The 20266-nt window shown below is 40.0% G+C and overlaps 1 protein-coding gene across 3 annotated transcripts in view; it reads right to left on the bottom strand.

The window, feature by feature from the left end:
- LOC122554150 (heparan sulfate 2-O-sulfotransferase 1) overlaps positions 1-20266 on the bottom strand; it is a 213966-nt gene that overhangs the window by 4984 nt on the left and 188716 nt on the right. For 2 of the 3 annotated variants that reach the window (XM_043698719.2, XM_087990427.1), the window contains 3 exons: positions 16822-16919; positions 8997-9154; positions 4160-4342 (listed from right to left, as the gene is read on the bottom strand). In XM_043698719.2, coding sequence (XP_043554654.2) covers positions 4160-4342; positions 8997-9154; positions 16822-16919 — 439 coding nt within the window. Of the gene's footprint in view, positions 1-1351; positions 4343-8996; positions 9155-16821; positions 16920-20266 lie in introns of those variants that run through there. The other variant, XM_043698720.2, reaches the window with a different exon arrangement.

The raw sequence follows: 20266 nt of genomic DNA, 5'->3' as shown, positions 1-20266 counted from the left end.
TTTGGCCCAACAAGTCCACACCGCCCCGCCGAAGCGCAACCCACCCATACCCCTACATTTATCCCTTACCTAACACTATGGGCAATTTAGCATGGCCAATTCACCTGACCTGCACATCTTTGGACTGTGGGAGGAAACCGGAGCACCCGGAGGAAACCCACGCAGACACGGGGAGAACGTGCAAACTCCCCACAGTCAGTCGCCTGAGGCGGGAATTGAACCCGGGTCTCTAGCGCTGTGAGGCAGCAGTGCTAACCACTGTACCACCGTGCCGCCCACAAATTTATTATTTCAAAGGGCATTTCTGAGAAAACAATATTTCTTCAATACTACACACTGCAGGTTCTGCAGCAAAAAAAGTATTTATTTAGATGAAACCGCTCATGACTGAAGAATGCCCCAAATAACTAAGTCTACCCTACACAAGCCTGAGATCATATAAAACTCACATTATTTAGGTCTTAACTTTCACCAAGTCCTACTCCTTTATCATTGCTGACATATATCAGTCAAACAAAAATAAAAATTTACTGATTTAAAATATGCATCCTTGTTTTCAAATCTTCCTATGGCTGCAACCTCCCCTATCTCTGTAAACCCATCCACATCCACAATCCTCCATAATACTTCTTTTAATCTAATGCTGGCCTCATTGAGCACCCCCAATTTTTATCTCTATACAATTTACGATTGTACCTTCAGCAGCAGAGGCTCTAAAATCTGGGAGTTTGTGAAATCACAGATAGATAGTGGCCTATTGACATTAGCATTAAGCTATTATTCCAGAGACCCTGATAATGTTCTGGGGTCTTGGGTTCAAATCCTGCAAAGAGCAATAAATGTCTGGAATTCGGAGTCTAATGGTGATCCTGAAACAATTGTCAGAAAATGTCCTTTAGGGAAAGAAACTGCTGTCTTTACCTGGTCTGGCCTACATGTGTCTCCAGACCCATGGCAATGTTTGGTGAAATCTGACTGCAATTAGGGATGAGTAATAAATGCTGGTCTGGCCAGTGATCCCACATCCCATGAATTAATTTTAAAAACTCCCCCAACAATGCATTTCCTTCCTTTGAGGCACTCCTCAACACCTACCAAGCTTTGGACCACCTGCCTACACCTCTCTGTGTTACTCAATATATTATTTTGTTTCATGATGCTTCTGTCATGCCCCTCAGGTCATTTTGTTATATTAAAGCTGTTAGAAAAATACTAGTTAAGTCTTTCTTTCAGACGGTGCATCACAGAAGTCAATTCAGTCGATATTTATCAGCGTGGGTGTTTGAAGCTAGCTCTGAAATGGATATGTCAAAGTTGCAGATACTAAAGGACATACAGATTACAATGCAAAGAGTTTGTACAGTTTTCTTTATTAGGGAACATTTGCACCAAGGAAACTGAATAACTACAAACAAAAACTAAAACAGAAGAATCATCTCTAATTGATTCTATGAAAAGTGTCAAGACATTAATTATTCTTACAATGCACAAATGAATCCAAAATGTACACTTTTTTTTACAACATGGACCGTGGTAAGGAAGGCACTATTCAGCTGCTTATGTTTTAAAACAGTTATATAGAGCACAATCCATGTTTTCCAGTATTTACATTCTGTACCTTATATATTTCGTGCCTTCAGCACCTACGTTATGCTCCTTGCATGATGAGAAACAATGATGAGAATAACATCATTCATACATTGGAACATAAATTTCACCCCGTCTTTAAATATACAGCAAACATCTAAAATCTTAAAAATCTTCTAACACCAAATATTGAGAATCCCAAAACCAGGTACGCAATAAATTTAGGAAATGTACTTTATAGTGGTTAATGATAAATGCCCCACCCTCCCCATTGTTGTCAGTGTGTAGGGATTACAGCTCCTCAAAGGCATCAGCAGCTCCATTTTTAAAAAAAATTCATTCACAGGATGTGGACATTGCTGGCCAGGCAAGCATTTATTGCCAATCCCCAATTGCCCAGAGGGCAGTTAAGAGTCAACACATTGCTGTGGGTCTGGAGTCACACGTAGGCCAGACTAAGTAAGGACAGCAGTTTCCTTCCCTAAAGGACATTAGTGAACCTGATGGGTTTTCCCATCAATCAACAATGGTTTCATGGTCATCATTAGACTCTTAATTCCAGATTTCTTTTTAAATTGAATTCAAATTCCACTGTCTGTGATGGCAGGAATCAAAACCAGGTCCCCAGAACATTACCTGGTTCTCTGGATTAACAGTTTAGCGATAATACCACTCGGTCATTATCTCTCTCAGAAGGTAATATTAAAATGAGTACAAATTCAACATGTGCCTCTTGAGGGCCTTCATAGTAACGAAATCTTAAGCACAATTTTGGGAAAATTAAAAATATTGTTTTGTTGCTGCTACAAAGTTCAAAAGATGGTTACCAGCTCAATTGAATCTATGTTACTCAACTGGACCTTATGGTTTCACCTGCTGTCCATATAAGCTTTCTGCAGCAGCATGGAATGGCAAGGCTAACCAACTAATTGTCCTGCTGCCTTCCTGCCAACTACTGAAACAGCCAACTGGCTGACAGTTCTTCAGCTTGGAGTGCCAAATAGTCACCAAGGAGGGACAGGACATGGCTAAGTAGCCAGTGCTTTCAATCCTCTGCTCTCCCAGTTAGTACATTTGACGTAGTCGCATTCGAGGCTAGTTTGAAATACATTTTTGTTAACTGCACAGAATTATTCATAGAGTCATCATACCATGATGGTTTGGGAGCTTCTATCCCTTTTAACTATTGCTTCTACTCTTTGGTGCAGAAGTGGGTGCCACTGCTGCACATGATTTTTTTTGACACTACTTGCCAACTGCCAAGAGCCCAGTCGACATCTTTAACTCAACTGAGAAAAGTAGCTCAGCTTGCACTGGGATAGGGCAATGACCGACTGTCCTACCTTCACAATCACGAATGGATTTACTGTCCAGCAGAAAATGCAGCCTCAAGCCACCCACATTTTAAAATACTGGTTGATTAATCCTAGGAGGGGACAAATTTTTTAAAAAGAGACAAAACAAACACAAAGCGGCAAAGTATCTGCAAAGATTGCAGGGGTTGGGACAGATTTTCTCAATTGTTAGCATGCATGTGAGAGAGAATGCAAGGAAATCACTCGTGTAAAATTCAGCAGTGCAATGCACTGACTGAAAACATAGCAAGCCTATTGGATATATCATTTCATTTGCGAGAAAAGTACATTTAGAAATGCAATACATTAATCTATATAACTTTTTAAACTGGGATGGGAAATAACAATGAAAACCTACTAACACTGTTTCAACCAGAAGGGAAATTAGGCGATGGTGAGATTAATTAACACTGAATATTTCCCTCCACTGGGCAAACACAATTATTTGCTTAAAAAGTTTGCTTTCTAACTGCAGGTCTGTGTAGCCATAATTGTAATGCAGCACATTGTCAAAGATGGCATTTCTGTAAGCTCCAGGTCTCTGCAATGTAGTTTTGCCTTTTGGCATATTATTCTCCATGATACAAACAAGCGAGGAAATTCAAACTTACAAATCTAAATTGACACAAAGTATCTAATAAAAGGGTGTATAGTATGTTGGATGCTACGTGTTCAGTTACACCACCTGTAATAAAATTGGTGTGAAATAAATACTTCAAACTTTTTGTAACCTTTTGGTCCAAACACATAAAAAGTGCAATATGTACAGCATTTTGTCTTTTCTCTTACTGTGAAATTACAATACTTTGAAACACTTTAGAAAGCACCCTAGTAAAAAATAGTTCTACAGGTAAAAGTTTACAAGACACAGGAGTCCCTAAAACATACCACAATCTGATTAGTAATAATGACAGAATGCCATCTACACAACTGGTGCGCTGTTTGTGTAAACGGATTTCCTTGCTCATTCGTCCATTAATGCACCTAATGCTTGACCCTAAAATCTTTACAGATGCAAGTGGTTCACTGCAGATTTGATACAAACTGTAGAACAAGATTTCTTTTCTGCTCTTATTGGGGAAAAAAAATCATTAGACTGTTCAAGGTAACAACTGATTCAGCAGAAAGACATTTTTGATGCAGTTCTTCAGGTCACTGTAGTGAAAACTGTTTTTAAGTTGCTTTAGGATAGATTTTTTCATAGAAAAAGCTCTTGCTAAGGAGGTAAAGTTCACCATCCTTTTCTCTCACTGCGTGAGCTCTAATAAATTGAAACTGTTCCAGAGCAAACTCATAGAACTCGTTTTCCATTTTCCAGATCTCAGACACTTGCAGTCTCGCAATGGTTTCTTTAGTAGGCAGTTTCTTCTCTGTTGTTTTTCTAAGATGAGATTTCTTTCCTGGTTGTAAATGAAGCAACAAGTCAGAAACAAAAAATAGCTCAAGAAGTTTTAGCATTAAATGCACTTCTGCATGGGTTAAATTTGTAGGTTAACCGTGGGTTTTACTTCAGTTGCAAAACTAAATTACAGGTTAGTTGAAGCAGAAAATATTACCAGTGAAAAAGATTAATAAGGTTTTGAGAGTTCATTACGCATGGACAACAGCACAAATCTTAGAGAAACCTGCTGTATTTTGTCAAATATTTTCACTTTTAATGTTCCTTCTTCGAAAATGGGACAAAATCCGAAAGTAACATGACAAGCTAGAAAAACAAACAAACTGTAGGAAATGGCCTTGCAGTATCTATTGTTCTGGTCACACATTTGAAACGCCGTCACAGTAAATACTGCACCGGACCTAAACTGATACATACACTTCAACAGATATTGATGATTAATGGGAACTCTAGTCATATGCTCCCTACATCCTCAGCTTAATGACATTGAAGCCAATTGTATAGCTCTGAAGTGTCACTTAAGAGACTGGAGGATGGTGTTTCAACAGAGACAGGAACGATGCAAAATATTTTTGAACATTGTAAGGGTTAACTGTGCAATCGATATTTTCGTAAACTGGCTTAAAATATAGTAATTACTACCATTACATATGTTACAAAGATAATAAAGAGATAGGATGGCTTTTTTTTTAAACTTAGCTTTAGTCTTTGTTGAAATCAATTACTGCTGATGTAGAATGGCCATGAAGAGGGAGGAGGTCACATCAAAGTTGCAACTGCGTCTCCTCCTTCATGGAAGGGTTTGGCTTGTTCACCACCTTGGCAGCTTCATGCAGTAAATTCATTGGAGTGGGACTATCAAGTTTTAGCATTTTTAACATTGCTGTTTACGTACAACTTTTACTCATTAACATTTTAAAAGCTTTTGGCCATCATCTAAATTTCATGCCAACACAGCCAAATTTTTATTGTCTACCAACATATCTATTGATACATACCACAAAAAGCAAAGGACCTCATAAAAGCCCTGTGGAAACCCAATGGAAACAATCTTCCAATCTCAAAAATACTCACTGACAACTGTCCCTTATTTCCTGTCACAAAAACAATTTTGGATCCAACTCTTCACTTTGACTCAGATGTTTATAGCAGAGGAGGAGACAAATCAGCATATTATGCCCCTATCAGTAAATGGAAGTCTATGAAACCAATCCTATTTTCCAGCTCTTAACCCGCTCTCCTGGAGGCTATGGCGCACAAGTGAATATCTAAATACTGGCAAAATGTTAAGTGTGTCTGTTCATTACAGACATTCTTTTGCTCCATTCTATGCAGAGAAATTAATTTGACTGGGCCTGTATTCATTAGCATTTAGAGGAAGAATGGGGGGGTGGGGGAGATCAGATTGAAACATATATAATTCTCAATAGGCTAGATACAGGGAGGATGTTTTATCAGTTGGGGAGTCTAGAACCAGATGTCATACATCTCAGAATATAGGGTAAGGCATTTAGGATTAAAATGAAGAAAGCTTTCTTCACTCATAGGGAAATGAACCTATAGAATTCTCTACCACAGAAGGATGTGGAGGAGGAGATGACGACCTAATAGTATTATCACTGGACTGTAAAGTTCTGGGGATCCAGGTTCTAATACCATCATTGCAGATGGTGGAATTTGAATTCAATATAAATTAAGAAACTAATGATGACCATGAATCCATTCCTGATTGGCAGAAAAACCCATCTGGCTCATGAATGTCCTTCAGGGAAAGAAACGGTCATCCCTACCTGATCTGACCTACATGTGACTCCAGATCCACAGAAGTGCGGCTGACTCTTAACTGCCTTCTGGGCAATTAGGGATTGGCAACATTTCACACACATCATTCCTAATTGAATTGCCTCTTTTGGCATTCTCTTTTGAGAAAAGAAATACAAAAGTAAACATTAAGAACCTTACTCGATTTATACACAGGTTACCTCAGTGGTGCTGGAAAGATCGCATTCCTTGATTCATTTATTCTGTGAGTTTGTGAGCATGTTCCTTGATCTGGCTTGACAAGAGTTACTTTTTTTTTTACTTCTAGACCTACACGTTCTATATCTCTTCAGGTTTTAGACAGTATTGAGCCCATTGGTTTTTGGCTTTCTTTCTTCATCCTCTCCTTTCAGATCTTTGACACTCTAGGGCCTCTGGATCTGTTAGTTTCACCCTGTCTATTTAAGAGGCAACACTTGCTTTGAATCTCACACTTTCATTGAATTGCCCATGCTGACCAAGTTTCCAAGTCTAGACCAGTATGACTTGCTTGCGTTTGGCCAATATCCCTCTAAACCTTTCCTATTCCCATACTTATCTGAATGTCTTTTAAATGCTGTAACTGTACCTGCACCAACCACTTCCTCTGGCAGTTCATTCCACAAAAGAAGCGCCTTCTGAGTGAATTTGTTGTCCATCGGATTCCTTTAAAATATTTCTTCTCCCACCTTAAAATGATGCCCTCTATTTTTGAACTCCTCCACTCAATGGAAAAGACTTTTGCCATTCACCTTATCCATGCCCATCATTTTATAAACCTTGATAAGGTCACCCCTTAACTTCCTACACTCCAGTGAATATAGTCCCAGCTTATACAATCTCTCCTTTCAACTCAGTTCTAGCAACATCCTGGTAAATCTTTTCTGAACTCTGCCTAAGATAATAATATCCTACCTAGGCAATCCGAACTGTACACAGTACTCCAAAAGTGGCCTCATCAACACCATGTACAACCTAAACATGATATTCAAATGCCTATACCCAAAGGTCTGCGCAATGAAAGCAAGTGCGCTAAATGCCTTTTTAAACAACCTGTCTATCTCTGATGCAACTTTCAAAGAACCATGTATCTGAACCTCTAGATCTTTCTGTTCGACAATACTACCCAAGGCCCTACCTGTAACTGTATAAGTCCTACCCTTGTTTTTGCACCAAAATGCAATATCTCTCATTTATCCAAATTAAACACCACCTGCCACTCCTCAGCCCATTGGCCTAATTGACCAAGATCCTTTTGTAATCTTAGATAACCTTCGACATTGTTGCCTCTACCACCAATTTTGGTGTCATTCACAAACTTAGTAACTGTGTCTTCTAAAGTCTCATCCAAATCGTTTATATAAATGATACAACAAAAGTGGACCCAGTACCAATCCCTGCAGAACAACAGTGGTTACAGGTGTGCAGTCCGTAATACACCCCTCCACCATCACCCTCTATCTCCTACTGTTAAGCCAATTTTGTATCCAATTAGCAAGCTCTTCCTACTTCCCATGTAATCTAACTTTACTAATTAGTCCACCATGCAGAACCTTGTCAAAGACTTTACTGAAGTCCATGTAGACAACACCTACTACTCTGGCCTCAAACGTTTTGATTGCATTCTCAGAAAACTCAAGTTTGCGAGACAACATTTCCCACATATCCCCATGCTGACTATCCCTATTCAGTTCTGGCCACTCCAAATGCATGTAAATCCTATTTCTCAGAATCCTCTCCAACAACTTACCCACCACTGATATCAGACTCACCGGCTTATAGTTCCCAGGCTTCACCGTGCAGCCTTCCTTAAACAAATACATAACATTAGCCACCATCCAGCTCTCTGGCACCTCACTCGTTGCAGTAGATGATACAAATAGCTCTGCTTGAATGTCTCCCATTAAAGTGGCACTGATGTATTGACAAGTAGTGATTCCAGAAGAAAATGAGGACTGCAGATGCTGGAGATCAAAGCTGAAAATGTGTTGCTGGAAAAGCGCAGGTCAGGCAACATCCAAGGAGCAGGAGAATCGACGTTTCGGGCATGAACCCTTCTTCAGGAAGTAGTGATTCCAGTCCACTTCAGCAAAATCATATTACTGCTTAGTAAAACTAGTTTTTCCCCAATTGAGAATTTTCTATCACTACCCTTAATCTAGCAGAGTTATGGTCACTTCCATCAAGGTGCTGTGGTGGCAAAGCAAAGCAGGTCAGGCAGCATCGAGGAGCAGGAGAGTCGACGCTTTGGGCAAAGACCATCATTCCTGATGAAGGACTTGTGCCTGAAACATTGACTCCCCTGCTTCTTAGATGCTGCCTAACGAGATGCTGTGCTTTTCCAGTGCCACACTTTTCAAATCAGATCTCCAGCATCTGCAGTCCTCACTTTCTCCATCACGGTGCTCCCCACTAATATCTCTTTCATCTGTCCAGCTTCATTCTGAGCTAAAACTATGTCAAAGCCTCCTCACTGCTCTTGTTGGGCTTGCTGCATACCAGTTCCAATGATACTGACTTATCCATAATACTGACAGTCAAAACATGCTTGGAAACCAACCTCAGGTCTCAGAAGACAATAGTTCCCAGAAGCCATTTTTCCAAATTTCTAAAATGGGCCAAAGGGCTGAGGAGTGGCAGATGGAGCTTAATTTGGAGGAAGGGGAGATATGCATTTTGGTAAAAACAAACAACGGCAGGAGTTATACAATTAATGGTAGGGCCCTGGGTAGCATTGTCGAACAAAGAGACCTAGAGGTTCAGATACATGGTTCTTTGAAAGTTACATCACAAGGAGATTGGGTGGTTAAGAGATTAGAACTACATTTCCAAGCATACATCATTTTCAGACAGACCTGTACGATATAATTCTGTTGCTCCTCTAAAGAAGCGTGGCAAGACGGCTTCCAGGAGCATTATAAAGTCTTCTAATTCCTCAGTTATCCCGACAAGAAGATACTCGTTCACCAAGTTGTATTTGGCTTGCTCCAAAGCCCATTTGCTTCCAACATTCCTATAAAGACAAAGAGTAATGGCAGTTGGTAGTATAGACAGAAAAAAGGATTTGTACAGATCCTTATATATCTTAATTACAACTGGAAAAAAACAATGAATCTCTCTCTTTTCTGTCGCAGTTACAATCTTATTAAAAACATTGATGTTTAGGAAATAGGTCACAGATGCCACTACTTTTACCAAGGCGAATAATAAGCTTTTATTGACAACCTTTTCTCTTCAAGTCAGATGGGTAAACAGACAGTCTGACAATACAAGTCACTGGGCATTTTATATCATTCACAGCCAGTTAGCTATCAACAGGGCCAGTAGAAAATCCCAGGCATATTGTGTAAATTAATACTTAGCATAAATCCCACTGAGCGCTGCAATTTCTAAACTGTTTTTAAAAAATGCAAACTAAATCAGAATGTACTTTCGAGTAATACTGAACATAACCATGTTACAGTACCCATTCAAACTTAGAAGATGTCATTTGGTGATTATTCACATACAGCATAATATTTTAAAGATTTATTTTTTAGAAATATAGGTCATTGACTATTTTACAGCAATGCTGCAGTTGCTGCTATTAGCCTGCAACACCAGTAACTCTTCTGTCTAGACATTCTAAACTTCTGGCTGTGCACAAGGTGTGAAATCCCACACTATGACAAATGGCCCAAATGCTTCTCAAAAGCTCAATGGCTAAGATTGCAGGAACATTCCCGAATCTAACCAAAAGGTTCTTGCTTTAAATATAAAATTTAATTACGGCAACCAGAGATTCACTGTTTTTCTACAATGTTAGCTAGTCAGCACCTACTCTGACGACTCAAAAACTTACATCTCAAAAGATGTTTTGATGTTTCACTTTCATAAAATCTATTGGATGGATTTTCTAAGGAGTGGCAGTTACAGTTATGTTGCCATTCAGCTCCTACATCTTTAAGAGTGAGTTCCGAACCTCTGGCAGGAGATTCTGATCTTGGAACGTGTAGAAATGTGGAATAAGCCTTCAATCCAACTGTGTCTTCGTACTGCAGAATTGTTATGGAAAAGCAAAACATACCAGTTTCTTCATGGCAATAGTTGTCATATTGTGACTAAGTGTCGAGCAGCACGGATGGCTACTGAGATAGGGCAAGCATGTAAGGTAGGTGAAAGTTTGGGGTCTCAGGTGAGTGCCATGTCAAGGCCACCAGGTAAGCAACTGATGTTTAGGGTAGGTTAAGGGGATAAGGCCTATCAGGGAGATTGGAAGTGCTGGTGGGGGTGGAAATGTAGGCAAAAATGAGGACTGCAGATGCTGGAAACCAGAGTTTAGATCAGAGTGGTGCTGGAAAAGCACAGGTCAGGCAGCATCCGAGGAGCAGGAAAATCAGCGTTTCGGGCAAAAGCCCTTCATCAGCAATGTGTCAGGAAAGTGAGCGATGGGAGAGAGAGGAAGTGTTGGATTGCATGGGGCCAGCTTTGTTGACAGCAGCGGTTGGTGGGAGACACTTCTGAAAGCAGAGGTCTAAGAGTTTGATGACGTGTAGTTGAGGAGTGAATGAAATTTAGGAGTTAGTTTAGTACTTACACAGGAGTTAGATAAGACTTTACATAGTTATGCAGGAAATGTTAGACTATCAATTTAAGTGTAGAGAAACCTTATGAATTCTCCAGTTCAAATGGATACTTTCAGAGGAAAAGTGTAGGGAAATTGCCCAGAAAATCTTCAGTTTTCTGAGTAATTCCCTTGGAGTCTGTTATCTTGTGAATTCTGCAGGGTTCCAACACACAACTCTAGCCTGTTCTGCGCAAATGACTATCTGGCCACTGGTAAATCAGGGCCTATGTTTCTGTCAGATGAAGTTGAAACACTACAGTCACTTTTAACAGCAAACAATCTCCATTCGGAAAAACGTAATTGGAAAACCAAGCAGAAATCATCTAATATTGCTTTCTTCCCATTTATCACGCCTCCACAGATGTATCAATGCAGAAGAACCTTGGCTTTCCATTAAGATGACGTGGGTTGTATGAAGAATGTGCCCTTGATGGCAAATCAGATTGTGTGAATACAAGCACTATATAACTTTTATAAAATAGCATATCTCAAGACAAACATGTTGGAAAATCGGATCGGAGATTCTATTGCTTCAATAGTAACGGTACTTCAGTTTATTGCCCTATCCAAAGGATAGTCATCACGCCGTATTTAAGCACCACCTGGAGTTATGTACTCAACTCGAGAATTCTGGATCCTTACACTACATCTGTCACACAACCATGAGTGCTACCAATCAACTCCAAATTGAGATTAAGAAACGCAAAGTAAAACTCCTGTATGTCTTAACCATAATCCCACCAATACTTCTTATTTTTCATTTCATTCATCCTCATTGCATCCTAAGTGAAAGGGTACAGTATATTACACTTTGTGCAAACCAGCTTTGAATTGTGGGCATGTACCCAAATGAAAATTATTTCATCTGTGACTGATTTAAAAGTGGTAGACTTTTGAACTTAATGGACTACATTGAATTCAAAACCCAATTCTTCAGAGCAGAAATTAATAACAGATTAATAGTTTGGGCAATAGAAAATCATTGGTCACCTTATCTACCTTTCCAAGCTTTCCACTTGGATCCTTATGTGATTCAGAAATTAAGTGCTTTGCATTTCCTTTCCTGGTACAATTTTATCCAGTCCTTCTTTTAAAATTGCATGCTACGTTTTAAAACAAAAACAAAATCACTCATGGGAAGTGGGCATAATTGGCTGCCAGTATTTATTATCCAGCACAAGTTGTCCATGTGAAGGTGGTGGTGAGCTCCATTCTTGAACCACTGTGCTGTCAGTAGACCCACAATTGCACTTGGAACGGAATTCCAGGATTCTGATCCGTTGACAGTGAAAGAATGGCAGTATATTTTCAACTCAGGATCATGAGTGTCTTGGAGGAGAACTTGTGGCTGCTGGTGTTTCTATATATATGATGCTCTTGTCCTTGTTGCAGGGTTGCAAGGTTCAAAGACTCTGGTATATTTCTGCAATGCATCTTGTAGATGGTATACACTGCTGCTACTGAATATTGGTGATGTGGTGGGGGGGGGGAGAAAGAGTGGATGTGGTGCCAATCAAGTGGGCTGCTTTGCCCTGGATGCTGTCAAGCTGTGAGCGATGTTGGAACTACACTCTGAGTCATACAGCTGGAAATACAGCCTTCGATCTAACTCATCTACCAAATCGCACAACTAGGGCTGCAGACAAGGCTTTAAAATAAATGTGGGCAGCGGGGGTGGGGGCGTTCAGTTACAGGGCAAATTAGAAAGCCCAAATTAAAACAGGAAGTAACAGTGCAGACCTCAGAAGAGGTTATTAAAATCTCCAGCACAGACACAAATCGGGCAGAGTATCTGAAAAGGGTTAGCAATCAATCTTCAAGTACACTGGACAAACAAATGATAATGAAAAGAACGATAGTTAATATAGGACTTAAGGCGTTCTATCTGAATGCATGCAGTATAAGGAATAAGGTAAATGAGCTTGTGGTGCATATCAAAATTGGCAGTTATGACATGGTGGGTATCACGGAGACGTGGCTGCAAGGGGATTAGGATTGTGAGCTGAATATTCAAGGATATACATCCTATTGAAAAGATAAACAGGTGGGCAGAGGGGTTGGCATTGCCTTAATAGTAAAAACTGAAATTAAATCAATAGTGAGAAATGAAGTATGGTCAGATGGTGTAGAATCTACATAGGTAGAAATGAGGAACTGCAAATGTGAAAAAATGGAGTCATGTATAGGCCTCCAAACAGTAGTCAGGAGCTGGGGCATAAGATACACCAGGAGATAGGAAAGATTTGCAGGAAAGGCAAAGTTACAGTGATCATGGGAGATTTCAATATGCAGGTGGACTGGGAAATTCAGGTTGGTAGTGGGTCACAAGAAAGGGAATTTGTGGAATGTCTATGAGATGGCTTTTTGAAGCAGCTTGTGATGGACTCCACTAGGGAACAAGCAATACTGGACTTAGTATTGTGCGATGAAGCAGATTTTATAATCGCGCTTAAGGTGAAGGAACCCTTAGGAAGCAGTGATCATAGCATAATCAAATTTACTCTACAATTTGAGAGACAGAAGACAGAATCAGAGGTAACGGTATTTCAGCTGAATAAAAGGTAAGGACAGAGGCATGAGGGAGGAGCTGAGTAGAATTGACTGGGAGAGGAGCCTAGCAGGAAAGACAGTGGAACAGCAACGGCAGGTGTTTCTGAGAGTAATTCAGGAGAGACAGCAGTGATTCATCCCAAGGAAAAGGAAGCATGGTACAGGGAGGATGAGGCAACTATGGCTGAGTAAGGAAGTCAGGGATAACATTTAAGCAAAAGAGAAAGCATATAAAGTACTGAAGAACAGTGGGAAACCAGAGGATTGGAGAGCTTACAAAGACCAACAAAGGGCAACAATAAAAGAAATAAGGAGGGAAAAGATTAAATATGAGGATAAGCTCGCCAGTAATGTAAAGGAAGACTGTAAGAGCTTCTTTAGATGTATAAAGGGCAAAAGAGAGGCAAAAGTGGACAATGGGCTGCTGGAAAATGACATAGAAGAGATAACAATGAGGAACAAAGAAATGGCTGAGGAACTGAATAATTACTTTGCGTCAGTCTTCACAGTAGATGACACAAGTAATTTCCCAAAAATTCAAAACAGTGAGAGGGCAGAGCTGATTATGGTGGCCATTACCAAGGGGAAAGTGCTAGAAAAAACTGAATGGCGTGAAGTAGGATAAATCATCTGGACCAGATGGACTACACCCCAGAGTTCTAAGGGAGACAGCTGAAGAGATACAGAAATAAGACAGCTGAAGAGATAACAGAGATATCAGTGGTAATCTTTCAGGAATCACTAGAATTAGGGAGGGTCCCAGAGGACTGGTAAATCGCTAACATAACACCCCTGTTTAAAAAGGGAGTAAGGCTGAAGATGGAAAATTACAGACTGATTAGCTTAACCTCGGTCATGGGTAAGATCCTGGAATCCATCGTGAAGGATGAAATTTCTGAATACTTGGAAGTGATTGGTAAAATAGGGCAGATTCAGCATGGTTCCATAAGGGTAGATCTTGCCTGATAAACCTGCTAGAATCCTTTGAGGAAGAATTTAGCAGGTTAGACCAAGGAGAGCCAATGGATGTTATCTACTTGGACTTCAAGAAGGCCTCTGACAAGGTGCCACACACGAGACTACTGAGTAAGATCCGAGCCCACGGTTTTAGAGGCAAGGTGCCAGCATGGATAGAAGCTTGGCTGTCTGGCAGAAAGCAGAGAGTGGGGATAAAAGGGTCCTTCTCAGGATGGCAGCTGGTGTTTTGCAAGGCTCAGTGTTGAGACCACAACTATTCACTTCATATATTAATGATCTAGATGAAGGAACTGAGGGCATTCTGGCCAAGTTTGCAGACGATACAAAGATAGGTAGAGGAATAGGTTGCAATGAGGAGACAGAGAGGCAGCAGAAGGATTTGGACAGATTAGGAGAGTGGGCAAAGAAGCGGCAGATGGAACACAATATGGGAAAGTGTGAGGTCATGCACTTTGGTAGGAAGAACAGAGACATGGACTATTTTCTAAATGGGGAGAAAAGTCGGAACTGCAAAGAGACTTGGGAGCTCCAGTCCAGGATTCTCTCAAGGTAAACCTGTAGGTTGAGTCAGTAGGGTAGTTAGGAAGGCAAATGCAAAGATGGCATTTATTTCCAGAGGACTTGAATATAAAAGCAGGATGTACTTCTGAGGCTCGAGAAGGTTCTTATCAGATCATATTTGGAGTACTGCGTGCAGTTTTGGGCCCCATATCTCAGAAAAGATGTATTGGCTCGAGTGTTCAGAGGAGGTTCACCAGAATGGCCCCAGGAATAAAAAGCTTGACATATGAGGAACATTTAAGGATTCTGGGTCTATACTCGACAGAGTTGGTAAGAATGAGGAGTGATCTTGAAGCTTACAGAATACTGAATGGCCTGGACAGTGTACATGTTGGGAGGATGTTTCCATTGGTGGGAGAGACTTGGACCTGAAGGCACAGCCTTAAAGTAAACAGAAAATCTTTTAGAACAGAGATAAGGAGAAACTTCTTCAGCCAGAGAGTGGTGAATCTCTGAAATTCACTACCACAGAAGGCTGTGAAGGCCAGGTCATTGAGTATATTTAAGACTGAGATAGATAGGTTCTTGACTGTAAAGGGATCAAGGGTTACAGGGAGAAAGCTGGAAGATGGTGTTGAGAAACTTATCAGCCATGACTGAATAGCGAAGCAGACTCAATGGGCCGAGTAGCCTAATTTCTGCTCTCATGGTCTAAAATGTTGCCCCTCAGGATCCTTTTAAATCTTACCCCTCTCACCATAAACCTATGCCTTTGACTTTTGGACTCCCTTACTCTGGGGGAAAGGCTATTACCCGATCAATGCCCCTCATGATTTTATAAACCTCTGTGAGGTCACCCCTCAGCCTCAAATTCCAGGGAAACAAGCTCCAGTCTATTCAGTCTCTCTCTATAATTCAAACCCTTCAATCCTGGCAACATCCTTGAAAATTTTTACTGAAGCCTTTCAAGTTCAACATCTTTCTTATACCAGTTAATAGTGTTCATTCAAGCAAGTGGAAAGTTTTCTAACTGATTTATGCCTTGTGGATGGTGGACAGACTGGGGAGTCGGGAAGTGTTACTCGCTACAGTAATCATAACCTCTGACCTGGTCTTGTAGCCACTGTATTCATATGGAGAGTCCGGTTCAGTTTCTGGTCAATGGTAACCTCAGGATGTTGATAGTGGAAGATTCAATGATGGTAACACCATTGAATGTTAAGGGTGGTGGTCTAATTGAATTTTATACAAGATGGTCATTGCTTGGCAATTGTGTGGTATGCATGTTATTTGCCAGTTGTCAACCCAAGCCTGGATACTGTCCAGGTCTTAATGCATTTGGACATACTTCAGTGTGTGAGGTTGAGCAAATGGTGCTACACATTCTGTAATGATCAACAAATATCCTCACTTCAGACCTTACGATGGAAGGAAGGTCATTGATGAAGCAGCTGAAGATGGAGTCTATGCCACTCTCCTGAGGAACTCCTGCAGAGTAGTCTGAAATTTTATTTTCTCCCCCTTGTTAATATATGTTCCACAATTCCCCTTTTCAAAGATTTTTTAAAATGTATGTTTCCTATTTTCTTTCCAAATTAAATTTATGTCTCAGTCTTTTAATCTCAGCCTCAGCTTTAACATTTATCAACATTGAACTCTATCTATTACCATTAAATGGGGTAAATCTGCCATTTCACTCAAGATTGCTACTGTCTCCATTGATATTTTAGTGCCAATGAGTGCTTGTGCCCATTTGTGCTTTGTGCCCATTCTTATTTCCCACATTCAATAAGACTTCACAGGCACTAGTGAGAAGGGAATTTTCAATGTCATCAGTCCAAGCTGCATTTCAATCTAAATTACAAATTATACTCTGTGGAATGGATTTATTTTTCAAGCATTGAAAAATACTTTATTCTGTAAAGGTGTAACAAATAGTCTGCCAAATGTACATAATTATGTCAAGTCAGTATTTAATTTTGAAAAAATGTTTAATATATGTTTTGAGCTTTAATTGAATACTTTAAATTTTCTATTGTACCTACCAGCATTCTGAACTGTGGCCACAAAAGAAAGGAATCTGAAGCCAAAGTTTCTCTGGAGCACAGTCTGACCCACCAGCTGCAACACATTCATCAAATGTCTGACGAAGGGGAGGGGTGAGGGAAGAAAGAGAAAGAAATTGCTGCAAGCTAACAGTAAATCAGTACAAGCAGAAATAAGTGCTACCAATCATTTCATGTTCTCAAATCAATGCTTCAGAAGCATCAGGATGTCAAAGTCAGTCTAGCAATCTTAAGACACTATAATATTTTTAACTCAACTAATTTTGAACATGTTGCAACAAACCATATATCAATTGAACCAGTGCTCTAAATGCTTATGGCTCCTTAAATCTTACTTGGAACAGAATTCCAATTCTTAAACAAATGTATATCAAAAACAGTTGAGAAATGCTGATTGAAAATCTTTTATTAACCTGCCACAACCACAACATTACAACACCAGCTGGGCTTGATAAGTTTATTAGAGTAAGTTCCAGTATATTTAATTTACAAACCTATACTTCAGCCAAGTATGCCGTTAACCAGAATGAGCTGCTAGTATTTAGAAGGTGGTTGTGCTTTTAGATTAATACTGTAGATTAAGTTGAATTTAATTTGGAATGAAGACCATCCCTGTAAGTAGGTTATTAATATGCTTGCCAATTCAACAAAAATATAACTAAGCAAAAGCAGGAATATAAAAACAGAAATTGCTAGAAAAGCTCAAATGGTCTGGCAGCATCTGCAAATTGAAATCAGAGTTAATGTTTCAGATCCAGTGACCCTTCCTCAGGCTTTCTTTCTCTCTTTCTTCTTTTTACTTTTGCTCTTTTTCTTTTTTTTTGTTTTCTTTTAAGCCTGGAGTGTGGCAGGGAGTGAAGGGTTAGCCTCCAGCAGCCACGGCACCAACGCCAGGATGAGCTGGACACGGCCCAAGGCCTCCCGATGAGTGAGATACAGGTTCTGCGCTGACACCCCAGCCTGGACTTGTGAGCTAAGCTAAGGCTCCAGGTCCGCAGCTAGGCCTGAATACCTGAAGGAAGAGAAAGGCTGTCTTGCCCCTGTGTGGACGTTTTCTTTGTCTTTGGTATCCAGGTATTCCAGTGGCCTGGCAGGTGATCTTGTCCAGGGCTGGTGGTCTCAGTCCAGCAAGGTGATCTTCTTCAGTGGAGTCCTCCAGCCCATTATTCCAGCAATTCGGCGTGGCAATCTTGTCCCTGCTACATCTTTCCTTAATCGGCCTTCCCAAAGCCGAGGAGTCAGAAACTGAACTGATTAACTTCGTCTTCAATTTTACGTTTTTTAAAATTATGTATGCAAGTGCCATGGTGGGACGACTTATAAAATTATTCACTGTTCTTTTCATGTAAAAGTACACTTGATAAGTTTCTATTCAAGACTGCTCAAGACTATACTGTAAGCAACCAGATATTTCTATAAACCAACAGCTATTCATCCTTGTGATCATAAATTATTTTAAATATCACACATCAAAGAACTTTTACGTGCAGGATCAATAGAAGAGAAGGAGCTCAAGGTGCAATCTAATCTTGAGGTTCAAGTAGGCTATTAAAAAAATTGAGATCTGCCTTGTGATTCACAGTTATTTGACATTCATTTGATTACATTATTTTCGGGTAACTTGAATGAAAGTACTCTCCATTTACAATTATATATCTGACAGCAAGAATTACAAGGGTGAACTGAATTCAAGTTTTTTTGAAATTTGTTTTGCTCCACGAATTTTCTGCCATATCTCCTTTCCCACAGCCTCAAGAAAGGATTCAGAAAAGATTTACAAGGATGTTGCCAGGGTTGGAGGATTTGATCTATTGGGAGAGGCGAAATAGACTGGGGCTGTTTTCCCTGGAGCGTTGGAGGTCGAAGGGTGACCTTATACAGACCTATAAAATTATGAGGGGTATGGATAGGGTAAAGAGACAAGGTCTTTTCCCTGGGTTTAGGGTGAGAGGGTAAAGATTTAAAAGGAATCTAAGGGGCAACGTTTACATGCAGTTGGTGGTGCGTGTATGGAATGACCTACCAGAGGAAGTGGTGGAGGCTAGTACAATTACAACATTTAAAAAGCATCTGGATGGGTATATGAATAGGAAGGGTTTAGAGGGATATGGGCCAAGTGCTGGCAAGTGGGACTAGATTAATGTAGGATATCTGGTCAGCATGGATGAGTTGGACCGAAGGGTCTGTTTCCACGCTGTACATTTCTATGACTCTATTATGTGCCAGCTTTGGTTCAGGAGCAATATTCTTGTCACAAAGTCTGATCGGCAAAGGATGAGCATAGAGGGAGAGAGTGGTATAGTGGTAATGCCACTGGACAGTAAGCCAGAAACCCGGTTTGATGTTTGTGGTCATGGGTTGGAATCGTACCATGACACATAGTGAAATTTAAACTCAATAAAATCTGACATTAAAAGGTAGCCTAATAGCAACCAGTGTCAACTATCATCAAAAAGAGAAACAGGTTCACTAATAGATAAAGGAAATAGATAAATTTGCTGTCCTTACTTGTTGTTTATGTACCCCTAGACGCAATGACTGTTAACTCTCCTCTGAATGGGCTGAGCAAGCCATTCAGTTCCTCTGTAATTAGGAATGGGCAATAAATCCTGGCCTAGCTACCAACACCCGTACTCCATGGGCAAATGAAAAAAATGTCAAGGTCCAGTTCTGGAACTTGAACACTATTTCACATGACAATTCAAAGCTTTACTGAGAAATGCCGTACTATTGAGGAAGCCATTCTTTGGATGATGAAGTTAAAGTGAAGTTGAACTTGCAGTGTCAAGGGAATGTAAGAGATACCAAGGTCTTACATAAAGAACAGTAGGAGTGTTCTCTTGGAATCAATGCTAACACCACAGAATTCAGATTGTTTTATATTTTTATTTTTATTGCTGTCCTCCTCTCATTCTAATTTCTTTCCTTAATTAATTTTTCAGTCATTCTCTGACCAATCATTTGGCCTGCCACTACTTTTTGCACAATAGTATTTCCACAGCTGTCTTGGGTTAAATCCAAATAGGTAGCTCTTTAAAACTTTTTAGTCACTAGGACTTGGGTGCCCACAGGATAAAGTCACTAAGCTATCAGATAAATCAGAAATTAATTTACTTAAATTTCATTACTTAATGGAGCCAATAAATATTTAGTTTTGCATTTAGAAAAAGATGTTAAATAAAACCAATTATGAAATAAGCATCTGCATCTTGCAAATAATCCATTCTAAGAGCAAACTCTAAGTCATCTAAGTCATGTACACTGTTCAGTGGTGAAAATGCAACAAAGCTTTGATAGAGAGCTGTCCAAAACTAGGTTCTATTGAAAGCTGCTTGTTTTTTTAGGTTTAATGTCATTGAGGGCTTACAAGAGTCACAGAGTTCGATGGCTAGTAGATTGAAAAGTGATTACACTGCAGGATCAG

Source organism: Chiloscyllium plagiosum, unplaced genomic scaffold (genome assembly GCF_037043375.1).
Source record: "Chiloscyllium plagiosum isolate Xiang-an unplaced genomic scaffold, Cpla_swu_hap1 HiC_scaffold_9, whole genome shotgun sequence".
In the NCBI taxonomy this organism is placed as follows: domain Eukaryota; kingdom Metazoa; phylum Chordata; class Chondrichthyes; order Orectolobiformes; family Hemiscylliidae; genus Chiloscyllium; species Chiloscyllium plagiosum.
This window is presented reverse-complemented; position numbering and strand designations above follow the sequence as displayed.